The sequence below is a fragment of the Podarcis bocagei genome, assembly GCF_964188305.1.
Source record: "Podarcis bocagei genome assembly, chromosome: 2".
NCBI classification, from domain to species: Eukaryota; Metazoa; Chordata; class Lepidosauria; order Squamata; family Lacertidae; genus Podarcis; species Podarcis bocagei.
The window spans coordinates 82,882,166-82,908,107 of NC_138126.1; the positions used below are offsets into that span (position 1 = coordinate 82,882,166).

Genomic DNA, 25,942 nt, shown 5'->3' on the forward strand with positions numbered 1-25,942 from the left:
ACCTGTGGACAGCTGCCTAGAGGCTAGAAGCATGTGCGTATCCAGAACACTGTGAGAGTTTGCTTATTTTGTTGATAAAGAGTTAACTATTAGACATGTGCCTTCCTTGGAGGGGCGAGCCAGGACAAGTCATACTCAGAATAGATCCAGTGAAAATAATGGGCTTAATTACATTAAGTCCATTGTTTTAATTTATTCCCCCTGAGAATGTCTTAGGGCTCATTCACACTTCACTTGTTTGTCCCCTGCCTAGAAAGCACGGGTCCAAGAGGCTGCAGTATTGCGGGATAGAGGTTTAATCCTTTCCTTCTCTGGTCCCAGTGAAAATTGCCTCTGCCCCCAAACTACTATTACTCCTGCACCCAATACAAATAGCAGCTTGGAAGAGGTGGTTTTCTGGCTGGCTGCTGCAAACCCCACAACCCGTATAGCAAAACTCTTAGTACTTTTGAAAGTTGGGCATAGACCTAAACAATCTGTATAGAATATGCAGCTCCTACTTCTTAAATCAAGGGGGGGGGGACATTACCTAGATGTCCAATCCAATATATTTAATATTGACAAAGATTTTAATTAGTCAAAATTAACTGTGAGAACATTAAGAAATAAAAGAAGTTTGGAACTATAAACTGAGCCATTAGGAAAGTGAAGTCAGAGACAAAATTTGCTAACTAATTTGTGAGTAATTATGTATTTTGTGTTTTTATACTGTAAACTGTGCTGTGATTCTTGGATAAAGGGTGGTAGAGTGGTACCTTGGGTTAAGTACTTAATTCATTCCAGAGGTCCGTACTTAACCTGAAACTGTTCTTAACCTGAAGCACCACTTTAGCTAATGGGGCCTCCTGCTGCTGCCGCGCCGCCAGAGCACGATTTCTGTTCTCATCCTGAAGCAAAGTTCTTAACCTGAGGTAATATTTCTGGGTTAGCAGAGTCTGTAACCTGAAGCATATGTAACCCGAGGTACCACTGCAGTCGGGTTAAGAACTTTGCTTCAGGATGAGAACAGAAATTGTGCAGCGGCGGCACAGCAGCAGCAGGAAGCCCCATTAGCTAAAGTGGTGCTTCAGGTTAAGAACAGTTTCAGGTTAAGAACAGACCACCAGAACGAATTAAGTTCTTAACCCGAGGTACCACTGTAATAATAATGTCATGAAAAACATTAGAAAATTATTATTCCTGCTCTAAAGCACATTAATGTGTATGCAGTATTCATGTAACCAAGGCAATATATATATATATATATTCTCAAGTGCTGATCATTTCACTATCAGTGCTTTCGCATTCTTACATTTTTGAATCCTCTGTAAAGCACTTGAAGTTCCTTCTTTGTGAAATTGGTTTGTGCCTCAAGTTGTTCTAGTCCTTCTGGCCGGTAACATACTGTGGTCATTTCCAATTCATCTTCAACTTTATCTAAAACAAAGACAGAAAGCTTTATTTCAGGCACTACTCTTGGATTTCAATATGTGATGGAAGGAGTTAAATGTAATACTAATTAATCTTGAAAATAATATGAAACACTAATAATAAAATATAGTGTCGTATTCATCCAGTTTCATCAGAAATGAAATCAAAACTGACAGAAGCCATACCTCACATTTCTCTTTAAGTTCACCTGTATTTTTACAACTTATTACTGTACTCAAAAGTTAAAAACCTTAAGTAGTTACAATCCAACACATTAAAGATATTTTATAATACCTTGAGATGCTTCCAATTTGTCGACAAAATAGTTTCCCTCAATACACAGAGTTGAAAATATTCTACAGCATGCAGTAATATTTTAGAACAATTGTGATATCACAAAGTGCAATAGGTGTAACATGAAACCAGACATGCTTAAACATAGTAGACAAAAGCTGTGATCCCAAGCATACCTTCATGGCAGTATATACCACTGAAACTGATGCAACTTGCTTCTAAGTAATATGTTTAGGATCAGGGTGAACAATGTCTACACCGAGCAGGAATGGAAATTACTCTTTTTCTTTTGTTGTTCAACAAAAGAATTTAAAAGGTTGAAGACACAGCCAACATGATGTCATTGGAAGATCAGTGGAGATTCACCCGAGTTCCTGTCTAAAGTACATACGTATTTTTCAGCTTACAGAAGCAGCAAGGAAGCAATGGAGTGGGGTAGTGTACGCTGTGCAAAATATATTTTCACTGATGTGAACGGTACATGAAACACAAGAACACTGCTATACCAAAAAGTCTGCCTTCCAAGCACTATTTGCCAACTTTTTATTATTATAATGACCAGGGGTCATTGTACTTGTGTCTATTACTAAATATTTGTATGTGTGTAGTTTTGAATGGTGATTCTGACCTTGCACCCTCTGCCGGCTCAGTGAGTTTGTTTCCATCAACTCCAGCCAGTTAATAACCTGGCTTGGGTTGATAATCAATAATCATGGATGATGTAATCCAGCAACATCTGAGGAGGGCACAGGTTCTTGACCTTTGCTTTGACCATGCACGTTTAATTCTCCAAGCCTATTTTCACTGTAAAACCCCAGATCTCCCTCTCTCCCACGCACACGCACACACACAGAATTACTTCACCCTGCTTGTCTTGCCAGCTACAGCAGTTCTTCTTGCTGCCAAGGTAAATTGGTGTGTAGGTATTCCTCAGAGCTAGAACAGTTGTTTTTAATCATCCCATTTGCTCTCCTTCTAACATTTTCATATTTAATAGTGTCCCACTAGAAATATTGGCTACGAAGAAGAGGGAGGAAAGGAATAAGACAGGGGGAAATTGCATGTGTGCCCCTGGGGTTTTTGACATAGCCTGCTGTGCCATTAGAAGAAAGTGAGCCAAACAAATTTAGAGGATTCCTTTCTGTTCCTGGTGAAAATGGAGGGAAACAAATGCAACAGGCAAAAAGCAAGCCATTCTTTAAAACTGACAAATCATTGCTAAAAAATGACCATTTGTCCCAAGTCCCCAATAAGCACCTATCAAATTCCCTGCCCATTTCCCTTTGTCCTGTCCTGAAACAAAATCATATCATGTTGGCTGGGGGCAGAAGAGATTCCCTCCCTACAATTCTTTAGCGACAAAGAAACAACACATATCAAAACCCCATTGCCTTTATTTAGCTGTGTCTGGATGTAGGAAATTCCAGAAGGGGAGAGACACAGATGCGGGGTTTACAGGTAGTCAATCTAGCCTTAGGGAGTGGCTCAACAGTTAGCAAAAATGTTCCACAGGTGCAATGTCCCTCGTGGCTCCAACTCAAAGTTAGGAACATCGTCACCTCTGGTCTAGCAGTATGGCTGTTCAGTTGTCAAGGGCGCAGGAACCTGCCTGGAAAAGTAGGTTATGACCCCAAAGAGGAACAGCAACAAACATCCTGGTTACTGCTACCAGTCATGAGGTTGGATTTACCCCGTGTGGATAATTAACCTGCAGAGATTGAGGCAGATGGACCTCATAAAGAATAATGAACAATAGTCACCAGTGGGAACACATTTTCCCTGAACACAATAGCTGGTTGTGAGAGGGAGGAAAGGAAGATAGAGTAGGGCTACTAGAGTGCTGTGCTAGTGCTTATGCATTGGTTCCTGCCCTCTGTCGCCCAAGTAAAATGTAGCAGAATGTTCCCCTTTGAGTCTGTAACAAAACACAGTGGGTGCAGTGGCTGTTTGTTCTGCTCCGTATATTGGAGCTGTGCTCATGAGTGTTTTACCAGCACTGGCAATGGTCAGAATGCATAAATGTGTTTGGGAGACACTGCTCCTGCAGTTGGGGTAGGTGTGTTACAGTAGCATAATTCCGACTAGACACAATGAGTTGTATCCAACTAAGTCACAGCAAAACTTTCCCTCCCTCCCCTCCCCTTGTAACGCCCCCCCCCATCCATTCTATGTTCTGGGGGGTTATCCAAACGCTTCAGAGCAGATTTGGGGGTGGTGTAAATGGTACATTGGCAGATGAGATGACGGGGAAGTTCTGTTGCTGGTGCGGAAGTTGTTCCACCCATAAATGTGGATAAGCCCTTAGTCGGAGTCCACCCACAAGTTACCTGACTGTTTGCCGGCTACCAAATGTTAACAAGCCTACTTTTCCAGTAGAGAAAGAAGCAAAACCAATGAAGTAAAACAAGCAAAAAGGTTTGATGGCTTTGTTCTCCCTGTTGATTTAATTGAAGTTAGATTTTGGCTGAAATTCTGCAGAAGGGAACTGTGCATAGGTCAGTTCTGATTTCCTAGATGAAGTATGGAACCAGAGGTCCAAGGGAAGTGAAAAAGAGGGTGCAATGTTCAGTCTGCTACCATATTCAGAACACATTTTCCATTATACGCAGCCCTATAATTCACAGGAGTCACACAAGTAGTGCACAAGAGGCAATGCTGGTGACTTAGGCTACAGGATATATAATGCCATGTATGTGGCATAACACACAGCAGTTGTTGGTACCTAACCGTAATGTTCTTCTAGTTCATTCTAGGTGTGTCTGTATAGATGTGGCATGGCCCATAAGTTCATAGTCCTTCATCAGCACAGGCATTGCAGCTTTAGGCCTGAGCACAATGCATCGGGCATTTGAGTCACTCTCATTCATTATAGACTGCATTCTCAGTGACTTGCCTGTAGAGTCAGTGCTGCTTTCTCTAGAAAGCAGAGCCAGGGCCTGCATCTTTGGCCCTGCACCCTTGGTGGGGGCCAACCCTACCACTCCCTAGTTGCCCCCCCCCCGCTTGCACAGAGACATGTGAGACATTATATGGTTACCTTATTTTTGGTGACAATAATGCACCCCTACTTTTATGTTTAGGCTGGGATCACATTATGGCAGGGGCTATTACTGAAAATACATTAGGAGATATCCACCCTGAACATCGGCTGTATTTGCTGATTTATTCACATTTATAGCATGTTCACACCTTCTGTATCTCATCAGCAAAACCATCAAAGCTTTTGTCTCCTTCTAATTGCACTTAGATCTTTTACAAGTATGTAGTTCAGATATTTCACACTCTCAAGTGTCTCTCATTTAATACTTGCTTGTCCACTCCTGAGACAGCCATTAAAGTCTTTCTTGTTCCCTTTAGTGGCTTTCATTAACACTAGCTTCCCTGCCCTTTAATCCCTCCTGCACCCAATCAAGTCTTAATTGACTCTACATAATTTTATCTGGTTACTTCCAGCTATTCTAATTTGCAATAAAGCATATTCTGTGGGCATCAAGGCCTTTTCTTGAAGCAGTTATCATAGACACCATAGCCATTCAGTCGGTGCCTCTTTCCTTTTAAATTACACAATAGAGTAAGAAAACATTCTGGCTTGGATCCAAAGAAGCACCAGCATAAGGGGAGGGGGGAAGGTGACTTTCCCATACTCTCTCCTCCCCTGGGTAACCCTCCAAACTGTCTGGAGAGAAAAACAACAACTCTCCTGAGTGTTAGGGGATCCTGATGAATGAGGTGGAGGTGGGTGGGTAATTGCCAAAAATTTCCGTCAGCTCCCTGTGTCCACCTCATTTCGATGGATTCTGCAAATCCATCGTCTTGTGGGGGAGGTGAAAAGTTGCTGGAGAAGGGTGTGTGGGAAAGCCACCTACTGGCAACCTCCTTCTTCCAGCAGTTCTCCAGATCCAAGCCACAATCAATAGCCTTCATATTACGGGGTAGTGGTGTGGAGGGAAACAGGTAAACAGAATGTTGAAAATTGTCATTCAGGACTGCAACAAACCAAATGCATTTCTCCATTCAGGTATCAGTACAATGGTACCTCTAGTTACGAACTTAATTCATTCCGGTGGTCCGTTCTTAAGCTGCAACCATTCTTATCCTGAGGTGGGCTTTTGCTAATGGGGCCACTGGTGCGCGATTTCTACGTGCATTTCCACGGGCAAAGTCTGCAACCAGGAGCAGCTACTTCCAGGTTAGTGGAGCTCGTAACCCGAAGCGTGCATAACCAGAAGTGTTCATAACCAGAGTTACCACTGTATCTGCATCATTATAATTCTTTAAATGGAATATGGTGATTTTGACATAACAATAATGTGCCTTAATTAGAAATACCAATGAAAGGGAAAAGTATCAGCCTTTTTCTACCTACTCGAACTACAAATCTTTGCTGCTGTAAAGAAGTTACTTACCACTTCCAGATCGGTCTTCAAAACTAGTTCCTATTAAAAGAAATTCATTTCACTGATGTGGTCCGGCACAGGCATATTGGAATACAGACAAGAGAGGAGAGCAAAAGTCATCTAGTTCTCCTGTGTTCAGCCAACCTGTAGTTTGGATATTGCCAGCTTCGACTGCTGTGATGATGGCTGAAAAGGCGGTTTCTCATTCCTACCCTACGCTCATCCTCAGCTGTTCCTCTAGTGAGAGCTGCAGTTTTGCTTAGGGATGCAATGCAAGGTGACCTTGGCTTTGGAGAGAAGGGGCTAGTAATGGTTGAAAGTTATGTGTTATCTCATAATAGGAATTGTGGAAAGTTGGCTTCTCTTTGAAGGAGGTCCTCTTTGTAACCTTAGTCGATTTGGCAGTAGTTGCATCTGAGGTGGTGGGAAGACAGAGACCTATGTTGATTAAGGGGATTAGTTAGCTACTGGTCCAGGAAGGAGAACAGGGTGAAAGCAATTAAAGATTATCTCCTGACCCAGGTCCTCTCTAGTCAAAGTAATGTGGGGTGTGTTTCATCAACTATCATCTCTTAAAAGTGTTACTGCTTAATGCTTATTTTTTGTTTTTATTGATTCAATAGTTAATCTTGGATTAAAATGCCCACAATCACTCTATAATGGTTTGTGGTAACCTGGTTCAATGTTGTAATGTTGCATGATACTCTCTTTCAATTAGGAAGAACTAGCCGGATGAGGTTGATTGGATGTGACCTTGTCCCAGTTATGTCTGACCAGTTTCCTGGCACAGCATTATTGGAAAAACTGATGGGCAACAGGATGAATGAAGTCACTTGGCTACACAGGTTTCCCATCCACCAAATCACATTGTTTGCTGGACTCTAGGCTAGGGGATTTTGCTTTCATAGTGCCCTCCTTGTTTCCTGGTAGAAACTCACTGGCCTGTAGGTGGTCTCTGATCCAGTATTGAGATTATCCAAAACACTGGTCTCAGATAACTTCAAAATCCATACTGAGGCCACTCTTGCCAATGATGCTCAGGTTTTCGGGACTGCCCAACTCCCAGCACGTTGCTGAACTGTCATGTGCTGCACACTCTCAACTGCAAATTTATTTGAATTTTGATATAATTTTCCTGGGAGCAGAGGAGATTAATGCAACTGCCTTGTCATGAATTGATGATGACTTGGTTCACCAACAATGGCATCATTGGTAATAATTCCTGTAAAAATCTTGTAAATGAGGATATAAATGTAATTTCAGCAGCTTCCAGTCCACAGTAGGAGTATTTGAAATGTTTGTCCCCAGTGGCTGATGAATCCACTTGGTTTTCAGACTGCTGTTGGGATTTTTGTTCATGTTGTTGAAGTCTAAGTTTATATTTGGAACAGGGTGGTAGCTTGACGGGGTGATATAACTCTGAGATGTCCTCTCCAACTGAAAATAGATGACACTGCTCCATGGTATAAAAGGTAGCTCCAGGCAATAAACCAGCAAAAGTACAATAGTTATAACCTAAGTAGTGGAAAGTTTTGGACAAATCCAAATAAGCATCAGTCTGTGTTTATTTTAGAGACTGATGCATGGCGGCTATAGTGGCAAAGCATTCCTTCTTACTGCAGTGGTCATTTAGAGCAGAATACTCAATGGCCCATTGTAACATGTTTGCAGAACACTTTGTGAATAAAATCGCTCTCATTTCCATTGACTTAGATCCCAGCTTGTCTTCAGGGATGTGCTATGAGACCTTGTATTGCAGTTGCTTGGTTGCTTTTCACTTATTGTAGCCTGAAGATGTGGGCAAGGTTCTTGAACCTATCTGCATCATGGCCTTGTCCAAACTGACAGGATTTTAAAAGATACCCAATCACCCTAAAACGTTCATTGTAGCTTCCCAAAAGCACCTCAAAGTAGCATGGGCTTTGGCTGAAGACATGGGTGAATTATAAATGAAGTCAACACAGTTTAAAGGAATCAAGAAAAAAAACATTTACTGAAAGACAAAATAAAATTCTTAGCATATAAGAGTAACAAGAAGAGGTTGCTAGCATGTAAGCAGATTCTGATTAAAGCAAATGTATAATGGAAATCCTTTATAACTTCTGGCGTAAAACCTTCCCTGCTTACCTATTACTATTCTCTGCACAATCCCAGTATGGCTTTCTTGCCACCTCTCTCCCTACTGTACAAACTCTTGTTTGCCCTGAGATCATGCCATGATCTGATCTCTGAACACCAGCTACACTCAGAAATAGCTTCTGGATACATGACCTCCAAAATATACCAACACCCCCCCCCCAAGAAGATAGAAATGAAATCTACCATCACCCATTTTGTTTTCTGGTGCAGAGATTAACAAATTAACCCCATTAATCCCCAAACCAACAGATAATATTTGTATTTCCATATACTATAAAAGCAGAGTCCATACAGTCTACAGTTCATTTTCTTCGCAGTTCTGTTTCCAAATTATCAATCTGCTTCAGTAAATCTTTCCTATTCTGCTCCTGTACTTTACACACACACACACACACACACACACACACACACACACACACACACACACACACACACACACACACCAGCCTCTAATGAATGCTTTACTATTATCCCAATCAGTACCTGTAGAAATATCTTCTGATTGATGAGTTCTTCCTGGCACATCTAGTTATTACAGCAGATAGGTAAATAATATTTTCCTTACCTATATTTATCACCAACATTTATAATCTGCATGGGTACTTGTCCTACTGTTGTATTACATATCTTTGTAATTACGAGTGATTGGAATCATATCTCCACTTGAATAGGTTGTGTGGGAAATAGAATAAAAAGTATAATCTCTTGGATACTTAAGTATTGATATAGTATCTCCCTGAATCAGTTAGCATAAAAGCCCTCATGTTTGCTCATACATTAGCTGGTAATTTACTAGCCTGTTTCATATTCCTTGAAATATTTGCCTTTTTTGTGTCTCTCTGTGTGTAATCTATCAATCTTAGGAACTTGAATGGAACTCCAAACTTGAATTTGGAGCCTGTGAATCATCCTCAGTAATAGAATTTTAGGTAACAGAATCTTGTTACCTAACACTATTTAGTTGCACAGCCGTGGCTTCTATAAAACATTTTCCTTTTCTTTCTCTTCACCACCCCCACCCAATTTTCTTCTATTCCTTCTTTTTGTATAAACTAATGAACTGGTATAATTGTAAACTAATGATAGAAATAATAATATTGGTTGGAATCCTTCTATATAAATTTGCTGTTCTTGGGATATCGGATCAAAACAATATTGATTATTTAAGAGATAAAAGAACTAAGAAATATTGTTTTATCTTTTCTTTAAAGAAATTATTGCTGATTATAGTAATGAAAATATTTGAATGGACTTTTAAAATGAATTAAAATACTTGTTGATTAGATTAAGAATTTCCTTAAGATAGGATGATATAGAATGAGAAGAAGTGGAAAGAATGGGATGGAGAGAAGGAAATCAAAGGGGAAATCTGTGATTTTTTATGATGGGGAAGGAAAACAAGAAAGTCAGATAGAGGAAAAGACAAAATCATGTAGGTAACAGCAGATGAAAAAGGAATTTTCCAATGAATTATACAAATATGAAGAAAGAGCAGGAAAGGACTTACTTATGAGATCAGAAACTAGAATAATATAGGAAAACTAGAGCAAGAAAAGGATAACTTAAAGCAATTGCTTCAAGAGAGAGATCAAAAATTTATGGGACAGATTAATGAATTGTCAGGAATGGTTTTTATGATAAAAAATTGAAGATATGCATAGCCAAGTGTGGATGCAAGAGCAAATGGGTAATAAAATAAAGGAAGTAATTGTGTTATAGAAAGAAGAGAAATTACTACTGAAAACAGTTTATACAAACAAGAGGTCAATAATTTCCAATAAAGGTTGAACAATTAGTTTCAGAATTGAGACAATTAAAGCTGAGAGGTCTTCCAGAATAAATTTAAGGTGACAATCTGGTTGGCTATTATTTAAAGATATCTTAGAATTAGACCAAATGTGTGAAACGATCATTGAGTAGGCATACAAAATTATTTCATGTTATGCATAATGGAATAAACTTGATTGCAACACTTTTGTAAAATATATTAGCTTCTGAGTTAAATATGCTATTTTTAAGAAACCGAGGCCAAGAAAAGAATAAAAAATTGAAAAACTTAATATTGAGGTTTTGACAGATGTGAGTTTGCACATATTGTAAAAGAGAAGAGATTTAAAATGATTGACCATATATTTGAGAGAAAGAGACATCCAATATGGTACCCTTTTAGTCTTAATGTTCAAATGGACAAATAATGGGTGGTTGTCTGGAATGTGGAAGAGGCGACTCTGGTAATAGAAATGATAGAAGAAACAAATCCCAAGAAAAGAATCTCATGATAATTTATAAAATATAGGAAACTCAGTTGAATGCAGCAAGGCTTCCAAGTTGGGTTGCCAGTCAGCTTTGTTTTGGTTACGATTTACTGGACTTTTTTCTCATTGTAGATAAAATAAATATTTTTCCTATTAATGTTTGGGGGATTGATGATGTTCTAAAATGGAAAAAAGTCTTTTCGAAATAAAAAAAGACAAAACTGATGTTGTTTGTTTCCAAGAAACACATATATAGAAAGGTTATGAAAGCTTACTTAAAAACAGATTCCTTGGGATAGTATATGCTGCATGTGGAGAGAGAGAAAAACAAAAGGAGCAGTAATATATATAAAGAATCAGGATTGGCAGTTAAAAAGATCAGTATTCCGACCCAGATGATAGGCTCAATTTACTGAATTTAAGTGGACCACTGGGTAAGTATATGTACCTAATGTGGGTTTTCTAAAATATATTTTTTCAAATCTTAACTGACTTTGCTGAAAACAAAATTATATTAGTAGGAGACATGAATGGTTGATTTGATAACGTCTGTAGCTAACGTTTCCTAAAGGAGGGCATGGTGAGATCTGTTATAAAAATAAGCCCTCATTGGCCCATGATTTCCAGGAATTCTAGGCTGGTTTTGAATATTTCACTTACAGACAAGGCAATTGGGTAGATGGACTGCCCCTCAACTTTTAATAATGCATACATTCATTATATTATTTGTATGCTGCCTTTCCATAGTTCAAACCAGGTTCAAGGCAGTTTACAACATGAAAAAATTACATAGCTACAACATAACAAAAGTAGTCATAAAAATAAATAAAACATTTAAAAGGACAGAAACAAACTGAAGAATTTCAACATAAATAACAAGATCTAAAAGAAAGATAAAAACAAGAGCAACAACCACCCTGAGATCTTTGGATGAAGGGCAGTATTTAAATTTTAAAAAAATAAAATAAAAGAAACAACTCCCACCCTAGTCCAAGAGTCTGATCAGCACCCTCAGCTTTTTGTAGCTGGGTCAGTCAGGGCCCTACCCTCCCAGCCTAGGTGGAAAAGGCCTTCAAGGCAGGATGTAGGTCTTCCAGGACTGACAGCCAAGATGGTCTCTGGCGGGCCCCGCCCTCCCATGCCATGGGCAGGGGAGCAGGTCTTCCAGGACTCACAGCAGTGATGTGCCATGTAAACAGTCTTCATGATTATGCCACACCATCGCAGATAATGCTGGCTCCTGCCAGTAGCATCAGTATACTCTGTTTCTCCTTCAATGCAAAGCATTACTTACATGCCATTATTGGGAACCTCATTTGTGCCCACTTAATTAAGACTTGGTGAACTAAGCCCTCTCTAGATTTACCACATTCATTTGAAGCCATTTTCCTCAAACTATTTAGGGGAAATTCTGGTCTATCAAAAACAAATATTTTTTTCATGGGGAGCATTTAGAATCCTTGCTCAATTGCATTACCTATAAATTTTTCAGCTCATCCCTAGATTGTATAGGAATGCAGGGTGCTTACCAATTGTGAGGATAAATGAATTTTACATTGCCTGTATGATAAATTTCTTTTCATCATGTAAAAGCAATTATGTAAAAGAATGTTCTTGAAATGACCACCATTAGTTGTAAAACTGCCATGAACTGCATGGACGGCAGATTTATCACTAGAGGAGAAAGGTCTAATATAACAGGTAAAATTCATTAGAAAGTGGCTTTCTTATTAGCTAAAGGTTCCTTCCCACTTGCCTGCAACTTATATTCAGAGTTTTTTTAAAGCCAAAGAACCTAAGGCCAACATAACCAGTGGTTTCCTTAAAGTTCTCTAGTTTAAAATACATCTTCCCTTTCAACAGTCAGTGGCTATTGTAGAAGTCTCAAATAAACTGCCAGTGCTATCTGTATTTCTCCGAAGCATGCTATAGCTTTGCTGAATTGTGCTCTCTTTGTGACAAAGTCTCTAATTTATTCTAGTATTTAATCAACTGCAACCTCAGAAATGGCTCTCCCTGGCTTGCTTCAGATTTATACTTTTTTTACAAAGTCACGTACCTCATTCATGACAGTACGGATGAATTAGTAGTGAGAACCAGCCTCAGACATAATGATCTCAACAGGATCTGTTTGTCTTGGATTGTAAAATCTTGATTTTCCAGAGTTCCTCATCACAGAGGGAACCTACACAAGTTGAAGCAGGGTCCCCTCTTCATAAGGTCACCTTTCAATTCACAGAGGGTTATGGGATGAAGGGCTGAGCTTCAATACATTAGTATTGCAGACAGCTGCTGGAACATCTGAAGAGGGCAATAATCTCTTTTGGATGGTCGCGTACAGATACCAAGGGCACATTTGAGAAATAAGGTCACATTTTGAATATTTACTATACAGCTTGTTTAGTGGTTGCAAATGTTCTTTTAAGTTGTGCTTCCTAATGATATGCTAAGAAATCTCACAAACTGTGGCTAAGCTTTAATAATGGGGTAGAGGAAAATGGTGGGAGACCTGAATTGATTTACCCCATATCTAAAGCTGCTTGTCTTTGTTCCAGCATTTTGAAACAGTTTACCACAGGTAGAATCACACAATATATTCTGTGGCAACTAACACATCAAAAGAGTTCACTCTGTATTAAATGCTGAGCATGGAAGAATGCCAGAGGTCAGCAGCTGTCACCTCAAAGTACTGGCCTACTTTTCCCAGGTTTAAACAAAACCTTAGAGGTAGGAAAGCAGCAATAACGATTTATATCACTGTTAAATTCATAATGGGGGAAACTTCTTCTTTTGAAAGTTAGTCAAATTGATTTAAATTTTACCTCTCTGAGACAGGTAATACCACCGGGCGAAGTCTAGGAAAAAGTAAGAAAACAATTTAACAAAAAAAGACTACATACACTTTTTTCTTTTCGTTTCAATGTAAAGCTGGATGGGATCTATTCTTGATGTGAAGAGGACCCTATTTTCTATATGATATGTTTGATTCTTGTTCATTGGATGTGCGACATTTCTCATTGCATGGCCCTGCCGTCTTCCCCAGATGGTAGTATCAAATGCAAGGCGTCCCTCTCCCTCATATGAAACCATATGACGATGAATGACAGTACATAAACAGGAAGGCAGCATGCTTTTAGTCATGCAACCATGCAACCAGCAGGAAAGCTCACAAAGAAAGAGGACAGAGCAGAAGAGATTTGAGGAACGGTGATCCCAGACACTGTGCTAATAAAAATCTTTCGGAGACATAAGATACGTGTTGTGCAATTTGAAACATCTGTTAAAGAAACTGGAAAGGTTCCCCTTTTCAAGAATAGAAAGCTTTAATCTTCTGTTTTCTGGTCAGCACTTTTAAGCAGCTATAGGAAGGAAGAGTGATTTATGCAAAGGAAGCAACCCCAGGTAGATTTCAGCTTTACTAACCAAAGTCATCAGAATAATTACATTTTTATAGTTATAGCTCAGTGCAATGCAGATTTTTTTTTTGGGGGGGGGAGGAATAGAATTATTAGTAATTAAGTAGAAAAGATAAGACCATCCCCCCCCCATTGGAGTTAATTCACACCCAACATTCCATGTCTCAGTTCAAAATCCTGTAAATTAGATTGCAGTCAACTCCCATGGGGAAAATACAATGAATTAGCAGCAACTTTCACAATATACGAAGAGCCAACCCCTTTTCATTCTTGCATTCATGGAACAGAGGTCCACTTCTGTGGAGATCCAACTTCATTGCCATTGCTTTGCTCCCTTTCACTTTATGTTAGGTGAGACCCTTAACATATGAAGCACCTTCTCAGTTTCCACTTTCATCACATTCTCCAGACCACAACAACCAGTTTTTCCCCATCCCTTGAAAGCCACTAAATAAGTCTCCCGTGGATTGCTTATATACATCATTTGTCCGAGTGCAACCTGTGGTGTCGCATGAATGTGTTGCAATTTACAGCCCCCTTGGAATTGGACAAAAATTCTATTAACACTCTCAGTAGGGGCATACACAATTTAATCAACTACAAAGAACAAATTCTTCCACCCAGGGTGGAAGAAACTCCAAGTGTAGTCAAAAGTTAGGGGATGTGTGAAGAAAACTTGTATTCTTAACTGTCTGCCGTGCTATTTGCAAGGTCACTTTGCACCAGCACCGTTAAATGCAGTTTGCAAAATCCTACATATATTGTTCGTGTGAATTCCATTTTAAGAATGTGAGAAGCATGAATTGGGTGATAGTACTGCAGTATTATTTCTGTTTCCTCCAGCACACACTCACAAACACACACATGTAACAAAGAGAAAATCAATTAATTCTAGCTTAATTGAGCTATAACTACATTCATGCTGCAGCTCATTTCTTATGCTTTTTGACAAATAGGTAAATAAAAATGTGATCTGCTGTATTAACACACTGTATAAAACAGATTACATTTTGAATTCCTGCTGATAATGCATATAGTGAGTGACATTTTACTTAACATGTGCATTTCCTGGTTTGTTGTTGTTTTTGCAGCTGCTGTTTTTGCAGATTATAAGGACAAAGACTAAAACAAAAAGAGAGAGAAATACTACAGTAAGTTTAAGGTAAAAAGCCCACATGACATTTGGAGTTTTGGGAAACAAAACAGATACACAGAATTCTGATGTTGTCAGTCAAGTTACTTTGCCTTTAATAGGAAAAGTTAGCTAGGAGTATGAATAAAAAACACCGCAATGAAGGTTCCAAAGGGGAAATACAGAAATCCTATTAGTGTGGGTTTTTACAGAAATAGGTTTGTGACTATTATAAACTTCTTCACAAATCTCTGCCTCCCTCATCTCATTTCGGTACCAATACCAAGTAGGGATTTTTCTCTAGCTCCCTGTAGGCTAGAAACAGTCAAGAAATATTTTGAAAAACAATTCACAGTGAGAGGTACAATATATTGGAAATGGTTAGGGATATGCTTTTAAAAATGTTTGTTTCTTTATTTTCAGGTCATTCGTAAGAATAGGTACTGATTGTTAGAGGGAATTCAGAACCCCCTAGCATGGTTCAATGTTCAGCTCAGAGATTAATTTGAGTTAGGTCTTATTGCTAGAGTTCATGTAAAACATTAGAACTAAGATCTGCTAAGGAATCCCTGCTGGAAACTAGATACTTTATCATGGTCTCAATTATCTCTGTGGAAGCTACAATGTGTGGATTGACCTACTGTAATGTGTTCTGCTTGAATATAATTCAGAAACGTAGACTGGTGAAGAATGCATCTGCCCAATGTGTGAGAATTAGCCTAGTCATTTTACACCTGTGGTATAAAGTTGCATAGGTTACCAGTTTTCCTTAACCCAAGGTGGCTTGAACCTATAAAACTCAACATGGATTATTTCAGGGAAAGACTCCATGCATATGGATTTCCCCAAAGCTTAAGATCAGACAATGAAGCCCTACTTCAGGTTTCAGCAAGACTGAAAATTTTATACCACTCTTCATCAAAACTGACACCAAGAGGTTTCAGAAGGTTAAAAATACCTTACAAATTATGAAACCCACATATACTAATGCATAAAACCTAAATTGTGATCCCTCATTGACGATTCATTCAGTGAAGGGGAAAGAATCCCCAATGGAAGAAGTGTAATAATAAATCTCTTCTTCAGCCCTCAAGAAGTTCCAAATCCAAGAAGCAAAACAATATATATGGCAGTATGAAAATGAGGGACAAAGGTTAATCTGGATAGGGTGACAGGCCTCTTCCTTTCTCAGAAAGGGGTGCTGGAATAAAGGGAAGTCTTCTTTCTGCACATAACTGTTAGTCTCTTTCTGCACAAAACTGCTCCATTTTGGGGAAGCCTTGCTCCTCTTTTCTCTTGCTTTCTGAGAAGTCTTGCTCGTAGGTTTTTTCCTGCTTTTGCACACACTGTACGAACCTGCTCTTCACGCCTAGCTGACCACATCCACAGAACTTGATTGTTACATTGTCTCATGCTATGATCAATCATTAGTAACAGACATCCCAAGCTCATGGAAAACAAACTGTACCTGCTCTCCATGCCTAGCTGACTACATCTACAGAACCTGATTGTTATATTGTTTCGTGCCATATTAATCCCTAGTTACAATTTAATTAGGAGGCTTCATGCCTGTCTAGTTCTAGCTCCGATTCCCAGCCTTTACTCCATCAATGATAAATGATCACATGTAATCCCCACCTCTCACATGTAATTCCCGCCTTAGTACTTATGTTAACCAATCACAAGTTTCTGTGTGTATGTATCAACCAATCAGCCACAGGCCCACCTGTGGCAATGCTTGCAATATTCAATAAAATAGGCTCCCAGGGCCCGCCCTGACAGACGCCTCATGTTACACCTGCCTCTCTCGTCTCCCGTGATTTTTCATTTCTACACTGGAAGAAGAGGCTTTTGCTTTTTGCCAATTGGTCCTTGATGGCTTCATGTGACAGGCCTGTTCAAACATGATTCCCTAAATCATAAATGGTAATATTTTCACCTTGTGAGATTTACATAATAAAAAAACCAAAATATTAATAAACAAGATTTACATAATAAGTTAACAGTAAGTACTAAGGATTCTTCAATTCAATTTCACATGTACTATCTATATCTATAAATACTTGGCAAAGTTAGCAACTAGTGGAAGTCCACAGTTCCTACAGTGGAAAACCTATTGGTTTATTGAGCTCAAACAGTGGCAACGAGCAGAAATTCAGTTCACTGCTTCTCCTACTTTCCAGCCTTGACCTTGGGCTTGCCCACACTTCTGCTCATCCTCTGCCTAGAAAGCACAGGTCTGAGTGCTTTTGTGTTTGCCCCATAGCTTTCCCCTGGGAAACTCACTCTTTACCACTGAAACAGAACAAATAACAATGGTCTGATTCAGCAATAAACTATGGGCTTTCCTGGAGGAAAGCAGGGAGGCAAACGGATGTGTGGATGAGCCCATTAATCACCCATGCACTGATACAATGTACATAGGCATTCCAATTTGCATTAGACATTGTTTCTTTAACATTCAGCTCACATGTATGTTTGTGTGTGTCTATATGTGGACTAGAAGTGTCGACCTCATTTGCATTTGCCCTAATTGTCAGGTATCTACCGTAGTTGCTCTGGTTATTTTTCATGAATCTTCCTTTGAAGGAAGCAAATAGAGAAATTGGTTTGCTGGTAATTTAGTATTCTGACACACTCCCTTGTATTTTATAAGAGATAGTTTTCTCTTCTATTCTTCATGGCCATTTTTTGTAAGATGCACATTTTCATTCTGCCAAAGAGTTTCTGCCATCCAATCCCACAAAATGAGCATCTGTGGCCTCTGCTCTCTTGCAGGAGAAAGGTGGCTGTGCATAAAAGAGCTGTTTCAGATCCTTCTGTTCTATATCTTTTTGGTCTATCTAGAATGAATTAAAATCTCAATTACTCTGCTTTCCCCCTCCATTTAAATATGCTTGAATTTTCCTAGTGGAGTCACAACAGTATAATTTGTGGCACTAATAAATCCTCATTTTTAGGGGCTGCCAGTGATAATATGAACAATATGTTCACTTGGATATGCCTCTGAATCTAAGGAAGTAACTCTTTACATTTCACATACTGAAAGAAAATGACAAAGTGGTAAGTTGGGGATGTACCAATCACTAAAGCAAAAATGAAACAAAAAGCCTATTTAGTTAGCAAATGTTTCTGCAGTTGAACATGTTTTGCATGTATTATTGGCCTCCAGAACCACACTCCTCCCTCTACTCCTTCAGCTCTACAGGAAGTCCCCTCTTCAAGTACTTCCCCTTCACCCAGGAACCATGCACATAGGAGGGGAAACGATTAAGCAGTCCTGTGCTGTAACTGGCAGCCTCCTGTGACTGCTTTTCAATTTAATAATAATATTTTATACTACCTTTCAAACATATTGTCAAAGTAGCTTAAAACAAAATATCAAAGGATTGGACATGTGCTTCATACATATCTAGTTTGGTTCCCATATTGCAAGTCAAAAGCTTGGAATCTAGGAAAAACTTCCTTATCAATTCTGTATCTTTTATATTCTATTGAACAGGTGTACACTGTTTATGTTGCTGTGAATGAGATCAGAAATCATCATTCAGTATACAATGCTAAACTAACTTTGGCTCTTAAAAGTGTATCTATAGATTGAACTCTCAGAGGTTAACAACACTCTCTTATTACTCAGACAGCCCAACAAAGAGACTGAATAAATCCAGTAATTCAGAGGCCCTGTTAGCTAATACATTTCTTTTATGGCCTGGGTGGATGATATGATCCTTTTTAAAAGTCAGGATTGCAATGCAGTACACACAGTGACTAAAGCAAATATAAATGAAGAGATATAAGTCGTGCATGAGGGATTTCCTGTTCTATTGAAATTGCTTTTTCCACTTAACCCCAGAAATATGAGAATTATCCACCTGTATAAAAGCAAGGGATTGTTATAATGTCTCATGCTTGCCTCTCTCACTGAATATAACTTCTCTAATTTTGCACTGCCTGAAGAATAACTCCCTACCACCTCTGACCAGTTTGGTAATGCAGAGCAATTTGTTTGCTCAGCTTATCTGGCGTTAACACCATAGTGCAATGCTGTGGGAACTCCAAGAATACAAAATGCATTAGCAACCATTTACTCCCTGTGCTACTCCCTGAACGGTAGCTGCACAATACAGTGGTACCTTGGGTTACATACGCTTCAGGTTACATACACTTCAGGTTACAGGCTCCGCTAACCCAGAAATAGTACCTCAGGTTAAGAACTTTGCTTCAGGATGAGAACAGAAATCGTGCTGTGGCGGCAGCAGGAGGCCCCATTAGCTAAAGTGGTGCTTCAGGTTAAGAACAGTTTCAGGTTAAGAACAGACCTCCGGAACGAATTAAGTACTTAACCAGAGGTTCCACTGTATGATTAGAATACTCTTCTTTTTTCAAAATACATTTGTTAATGACTCCACAGGAAAAACCCACAAGCAAACCAGTTTCTCCCAGTCACAGAATCCCCACATTTTTCAAGCTCTCAGTATCAAGCTCTCAATATATCAAGCAGAGTATAATTTCAAAACATTATTATTATTATTATTATTATTATTATTATTATTATTATTATTATTATTATTACTACTACTACTCTTATGATTACATTCTTATTTGGTTTGTATACTATCGCAGACACATGGTAAAAGGGCGGTTTAAAAATACTTACAACAAACAAACAAACATGCAAACATAGAGGAAACTATGCAAACATAGAGGAAACTCCTGCAAACTATGCAGGAATTATCATATTCATCTTCTGTGTACCACATCCATTCTCTTCACTTTGCCAATACATTTTGGTTTGGCCTTTGATCTGTGGATTTACTTTTAATACACTTCATTTCCAATAAAGGGAACTTCAGTTTCATTATTTGATTGCTGCAAATGACCTATTGAAATATACGAGTATGAATATTTTTCAAATTACTCCCTATTGGCTCAAGAAAACCATTTAGCTAATTAAGTGAATAATAAATTATCATCAAAATAAGACGATAGCAAGTGACCCTGCTGCTCTTTCTCATATTTACTCAGCAGGACTCATTGATCTCTGCACTTCATTAGTAAAGAATAAAGTATGTTTGATCACAAAAAATGTGAAATTTCATCACGATAGGACAAACAAATGCAGAGTGCAATTAAATTTGATAGCATCATGGTTTCTTCCTCTCACAGTAGCAGCCTTGGTAGGCCAAGAAAAGTCATCCTGCACAACTGTCCCATTTTAAGTGGGACATCCTAGATTGACAAAACCTGCCCTGACTTCTGATCCCAATCCCCGACGTCCCATTGTGGCTTCATGCTCTGGCCATGCCAGAGCACGGAACCAAAAGGATGAGGGGTTTTGTGTCCTGCCCTATGGCGTGAGTCAGTTGGCTCACACCATAACGTGGGACCAAAAAACAGAAAGAAAACTTACAGTACCTTGCCCCCAAAGGTCACTCTTTGGCACACCTTTGGCCGAGGCTGAGAAGGATGACAAAGGTATGGGGGGGCAAATAATGGAGTTTTATTTATTCATAGTTTGATGGGCTTCAAATTATTCCAACATGCCCGGTGGGTGATCGCTCTTGACATTCCTCTGAATGTAAGACAGGCTCTCAGTAGTCTCTCAGCAGCAGCATTGCTGCTGCATACGAGAAGAGGGAGGGGTGCAGTGGTAGCCAGTCAGGACTTTACAGACACACCAAGAGGAACACCAAACTGGCTGGGAGGCAATTGCTGCCACTCTGCACTCTATTTTACTTGGTGAGCCACTCACATCTAAATTATAGGAGTCCCACCACCCAACATTTTGTGCCCACAATTTCTTACATAGCCCAGCATTCATAGTGTGCCTTTTAAGTCTTCAAAACAATTCACATGCACAATCTCAGAAGCTTTTCTAACAAAAAATATTTTATTTATTATTTACTATTTGCATTTTCCAATCACCTTATAACATGACTTTCTAGGCAGCATACATAATTAGAGGGAGTGCGTGGTCAAAACCACTGAGCCTCTTGGGCTTGCTGTTGGAAGGTCAGCAGTTTGAATCTGTGCAATGGGGTGAGCTCCCATTGCTCTGTCCCACCTTCTACCAACCTAGCTGTTTGAAAGCACACCAGTACAAGTAGATAAATAGGTACTGCTGTGGTGGGAAGGTAAATGGCGTTTTCGTGTGCTCTGGCTTCCGTCACGATGTTCTGGTACACCAGAAATGATTTTGTCATGTTGGCCACCTGACCCGGAAAGCTGTCTGTGGACAAATGCCAGCTCCCTCGGCCTGAAAAGGGAGATGAGCACCACACCCCATAGTTGCCCTTGACTGAACTTAACTGTCCAGGAATAGTTTACCTTTACTTTATCTTACACAATTAGGTTTAAACAGAATTGTGGGGGAAGAAGTACTACGGAAAAGGATCTCTCAGTTGTAGCCACCCTCCATCCTTCAGATTCAGGGGGACTCAGAGGTTGGCTATTATTGTCAAGGACTGGAATGCCTGCTTGGCCCCGCAACTGTGGGTGCGATACAGCATGCATGGCCCTGGCACCAAATTTGTGGGTGCCCAGCCCCTTCAAGGGGAATTTTGTGGGTGCTCAGGCACCCAAGGCCCCAAGGAGTGGGCACCTATGGTCAAGGACAACCTACAGGTCCTTTTGGACACTGTTGGCTAGAGATTCCTTAAGTATTCATGATGCTGTTAATTCATCTTACCAAAGCACAGACACTTGCATTTCTTATTGAAACAATGTGCTATTTACACCTACCCATATGTCACACTGTTTGTGTAAAAGCTGATATTAGGCCTATTAAACTATCCTAGATATTCTCTACATGCAGATGACTCACATGGCGCTTCCAAGGGATACCCCTTGGAACATTAGTTCAGCTTTACGTGCCAACACTATCGTAACTCAAAATTATCTTGAAGTACAAAGTGAAATATTAAAATGCTTGGAGGGGGACTTGTATTGTTTATTGTCCAGGGGTGTATTGCTGGTGGTACATAATCTCTGAAGGATAATCACTGCTTATGGGAATCAGGTCTAGCAATGTGAGAAGTCTGTCTTCTGAATCTACCATAAGAGAGCCTGAATTCAGAAGTGGGCTGTTCTTTAACAGCCATTGAGCGCCCCACAGATGACTCATTTGCTAACACTGGAATTGCTTTCCACAGGAGTGCTATCCCAAGGTAATGGTTATAGGGGTACAAGGGTTATACAGAGCTCCTCTGAGATGTTTGGAAATTGCTGAGCTCATTTTTCAAATCTGCTGTGGGATCACACAATCACTGAAGCACACTTCAGCAATTCATGAGCCACTAACAAAAGGCACTGCACACCTAATAAGTAATATAATGTAATAAAGGCCAAAGGCTTTTTAAAGGGACAATTTAGAGCTGCCACACAGTATGCAATCAGAATTTGTGTGCAAAGTGTGCACCATTACTGCACACCTGTGTATTTTCCTTGTGTTCATGCTTCCTTCCTTAGATTCACATATTAAAGAAGCTTATATAGATTGGGAGAAAATCCTCAGAAATCCAAGGCAGACCTTTTAACATCACAGTAATCCAAGTTTATGTACCAACTACTGGTGCTGAAGAAACTGAAATATTATTATTATTATTATTATTATTATTATTATTATTATCCTACCAGATTGGCTGATATGATCTGAGTATAGAATCATAAAATTGTAGAGATGGAAAGGATGCTGAGGGTCACCTAATCCAAAACCCTAATTAATCTTCACGTTTGTATTGATATACATGAATGATAAAATACATTTATTGAAGTAAGTTCTGCTTAGCAGCTTGCTCATTTCACCATTTGAAGAAGCACTGGAAGGAAGAGATGAGGAACAGCTAATAGAGATACTAAACTCTGCCCCTGAGCAGAAAGATCTTCAGAGACAGAGAACCAGCTAATGAAAATGTACTGACTACTGAAGAAAATAAAGCTGCTGGGCCCTTAAGATCCATTATGTAGTTCTGACAGGTTTTTGAAGACATTATTTTTGTTAGGTGTTGCACTTTAACACTGAAGCTAGGCCGTGTACAAGTAACAGCAAGTAATTGATTCAAAACAATTACTAACTAGATGCTACCACCTAAATGTACAGACTTGGGTTGAGGTTTATACTCATTCTGTACTGAGATATATGCATTCTGTATATTTAAGAACATAGATATTGCCTAGATCAGACCAGAGATCCATCTAGCTCAGCCTTTGGAACCTGGTGCCCTCCCAAAGCTGTCTGGCTCCAATCCCCATAATCTCTGACCATGTTTCTTGCTGGTTAGGGATGATGGGAGCTGTAGTTTAAAACATCAGCTTGGGGAAGGCTAGTCTAGCATGACTCCAGCTATAGTCAGGCAGATATCCTTTGGAAGCCCACAGCCAAGATGTAATGTTGTCTCTAGGATACTGATTTTATTCTTAGTATTTATGTTCAACAGCTATTGATTGAAAAAGTAATTCAATGAATTCTAAGGCTACTGTCCATGTGGATATTCAGTTCCTCCCACGTAATTGAACAATGTGGAACCTGGATGCTGGAAATAGTAACCCACCAACACCTCTGTTTGTTTGCTTGATTTGATGGTGGGGAACATATAACCTGCCAGGGGATGTTACACTCCATAGTTAGTACTCCCATCTGTCCCAGCCATCCTGGCCAATGGTCCAGACAGATGGGAACTGTCCAACATCATCTGAAGGGCCACAACTTTCCCATCTGTGGTTTAGATTAGGATTAGGTCCCATCTCCTCCTGGAACAGATACAATAATTTTGGGGGATCCAGATTACAGTGTTGTAGTCCTGTATGAATGGAGTTGGGAACTAGCCATCAGGTGCTACACAGTTTCTGTTTTAGTAGAGACCTCTTCTTACTTCAGGCTGTGCTAGAGCTGTAGGAGCAGAAACTGAAAAGCACTTGGAAGCCTGAAAAGAGTATGCAACCAAGGGCTGGTCACAGGTCTCAAACTGTGATCCATTTTTATAAGTAGATCTGAAAGACTCTCCACAATGTCCTTAATAAATGAAGCCCTCACCCAAGCACTCTGAATTATGAATGAAGTAATTCAGCTTTAATTGTTTTTCACTTTCTTGGAAAGGTTAGGGTGAACTACCTATGAAGAGCCCAGATAATGCATTACAAACGAATGCCTTATTCCCTGCAGAACTCTTGTAGTTAATAAGGGTTTGACCTCATTGAAAAGCACCTTAGACATGTAGAGTTTCTTGATTTATTAATGCCTTGGATTTCGTTGTGTCAGCATGTTTTAAGCATCTGAGCAGAAAAATGAAGGAAGCAAATGGCAAATGGTAAATATAATGGATTGAACTGAGGCATCAGAAGTGATTGCCTAACCGAAGGGCAGGCAGTCTTTGTGATATCAGAGTTCTTGTGAATGAAGCAATTTTGGGGACAGGGACGGAATGATGAACATCTTTCTACTTGCATTTCAAAAATGAAGTCAATTTCTGACCCAGGATCAGGCGTCTGTATTTTATCTCACTGTGCGACAGACAGAACAAAGATGGATGTAATGACAACTTGCCAGCTATGGATGAAGCTCCCAGTGGTGCATTTCAATTCAGCACATGTGGATTAAGCTCTAACTCACTCAAATGAGGGTATTTTGTTCTCCAGCACCAGCTCTGCATTTTCTCCCCACTGATGTAAATTAACTGCAGAACATTCAAGACAATGCAACAATGATAAAAGAGAAGAAAACTAAGAATTGGAAGTTGGGTTTTTCAGTCAGGAGGCTCTCCTACATACATAGGAAAAACGAGAAACATGAGAGTGAATGCAGCAGCATGGGACCTACTTAGATATGGTCTGATCCTAGGCCCTAGGGGGTATCTACATCTATACTGGAACTGGTTATGATGTTTTCCATTGTTTTAGCACTTGTTATTTGTTGCCCTGGTTTCCTTTGGGAGGCAGGGCAGGATATAAATTTAATAAATAAAATAAAATACTACTGCATCTACTCTGGTCTTTCCAACCCAACTGGCACTGTGTGTTTCCTTATCATTAAAGAATTCATAATCAAAAATTGAATTAGCTAAGTTTACTTAAGCATGGGTGGAAGTAAGTGTCACACTGTTATAAATGTTCAGCCTATGCAAGCAATTCAAGTTGACAGGTGGAACAATTCTCCAGTGGGGGCGGCAAACGGGGAGGAGAGAGGGGAAAGCCCTGTTGCACAAGTGGAAACTCTTGTGTACTGCTGAGGTTTGTTAGGTGAATACTGCCTAATAATAAGTCATCTTTGGAAGAACAGAATAAAAAAACAAGGTGCAACATGGAAACTGGTCTCAAGCATATATACCTTTTGTAAATCTCCATTTACTCTTATTTGTGTCTGTGCAAAAATGTCAGCTAGCTTGATTTAGGGGAGATGAGATCTGTGCTTTGGAAGTGCATTTAAGAATTGAAGATTATTTTGTCAGCAGTATAAAAACGATTGGAGAATACAGAAACTAAATGTGATATAGAAAAGTTACGGAGTTTGATGACTTGGTATGCCAGTTTGCTGGTTACTTGTTACTGAAAGATGGTGTAGCACAGAATAATGGCTAAAAGTGGGAGCTGTGAGCTGGGAAGACCCTGACTCATTTCAGCCACAAATGTATTACAGCAGCCTAAACAACCCACTGGGGGTTTTCAGCCTTAAACACCCCTCTCCCAATTCAGATATGGTATCAGTAGCCAGCTCAATAGGAAAGAGTAGCAAGATAATGTATGTGAAATCCTTTGAACACTTTTAGCCTACATGAGTAGCATCATAATCATTATTATCCTTGGAATATGATCATAAAGAAAAGACAGCCGTTGCTGGTGAAAGACAAAGTAAGCTTAAAGAGCAGTTTGGTAGCGCTCAGGAAAATATGTGGCAGGTGGGGTGAG

The 25,942-nt window shown here is 39.5% G+C and overlaps 1 protein-coding gene across 13 annotated transcripts in view; it reads right to left on the minus strand.

Moving 5' to 3' along the window:
* KCNIP1 (potassium voltage-gated channel interacting protein 1) overlaps positions 1 to 25,942 on the minus strand; it is a 613,686-nt gene that overhangs the window by 12,922 nt on the left and 574,822 nt on the right. For 9 of the 13 annotated variants that reach the window (XM_081178870.1, XM_081178861.1, XM_081178869.1 and 6 more), the window contains one exon: positions 1,292 to 1,416. In XM_081178870.1, the coding sequence (XP_081034996.1) occupies positions 1,292 to 1,416 (125 nt within the window). Of the gene's footprint in view, positions 1 to 1,291; positions 1,417 to 1,880; positions 3,835 to 10,770; positions 10,801 to 13,317; positions 13,351 to 25,942 lie in introns of those variants that run through there. The other 4 variants (XM_081178865.1, XM_081178867.1, XM_081178859.1 and 1 more) reach the window with 3 other exon arrangements.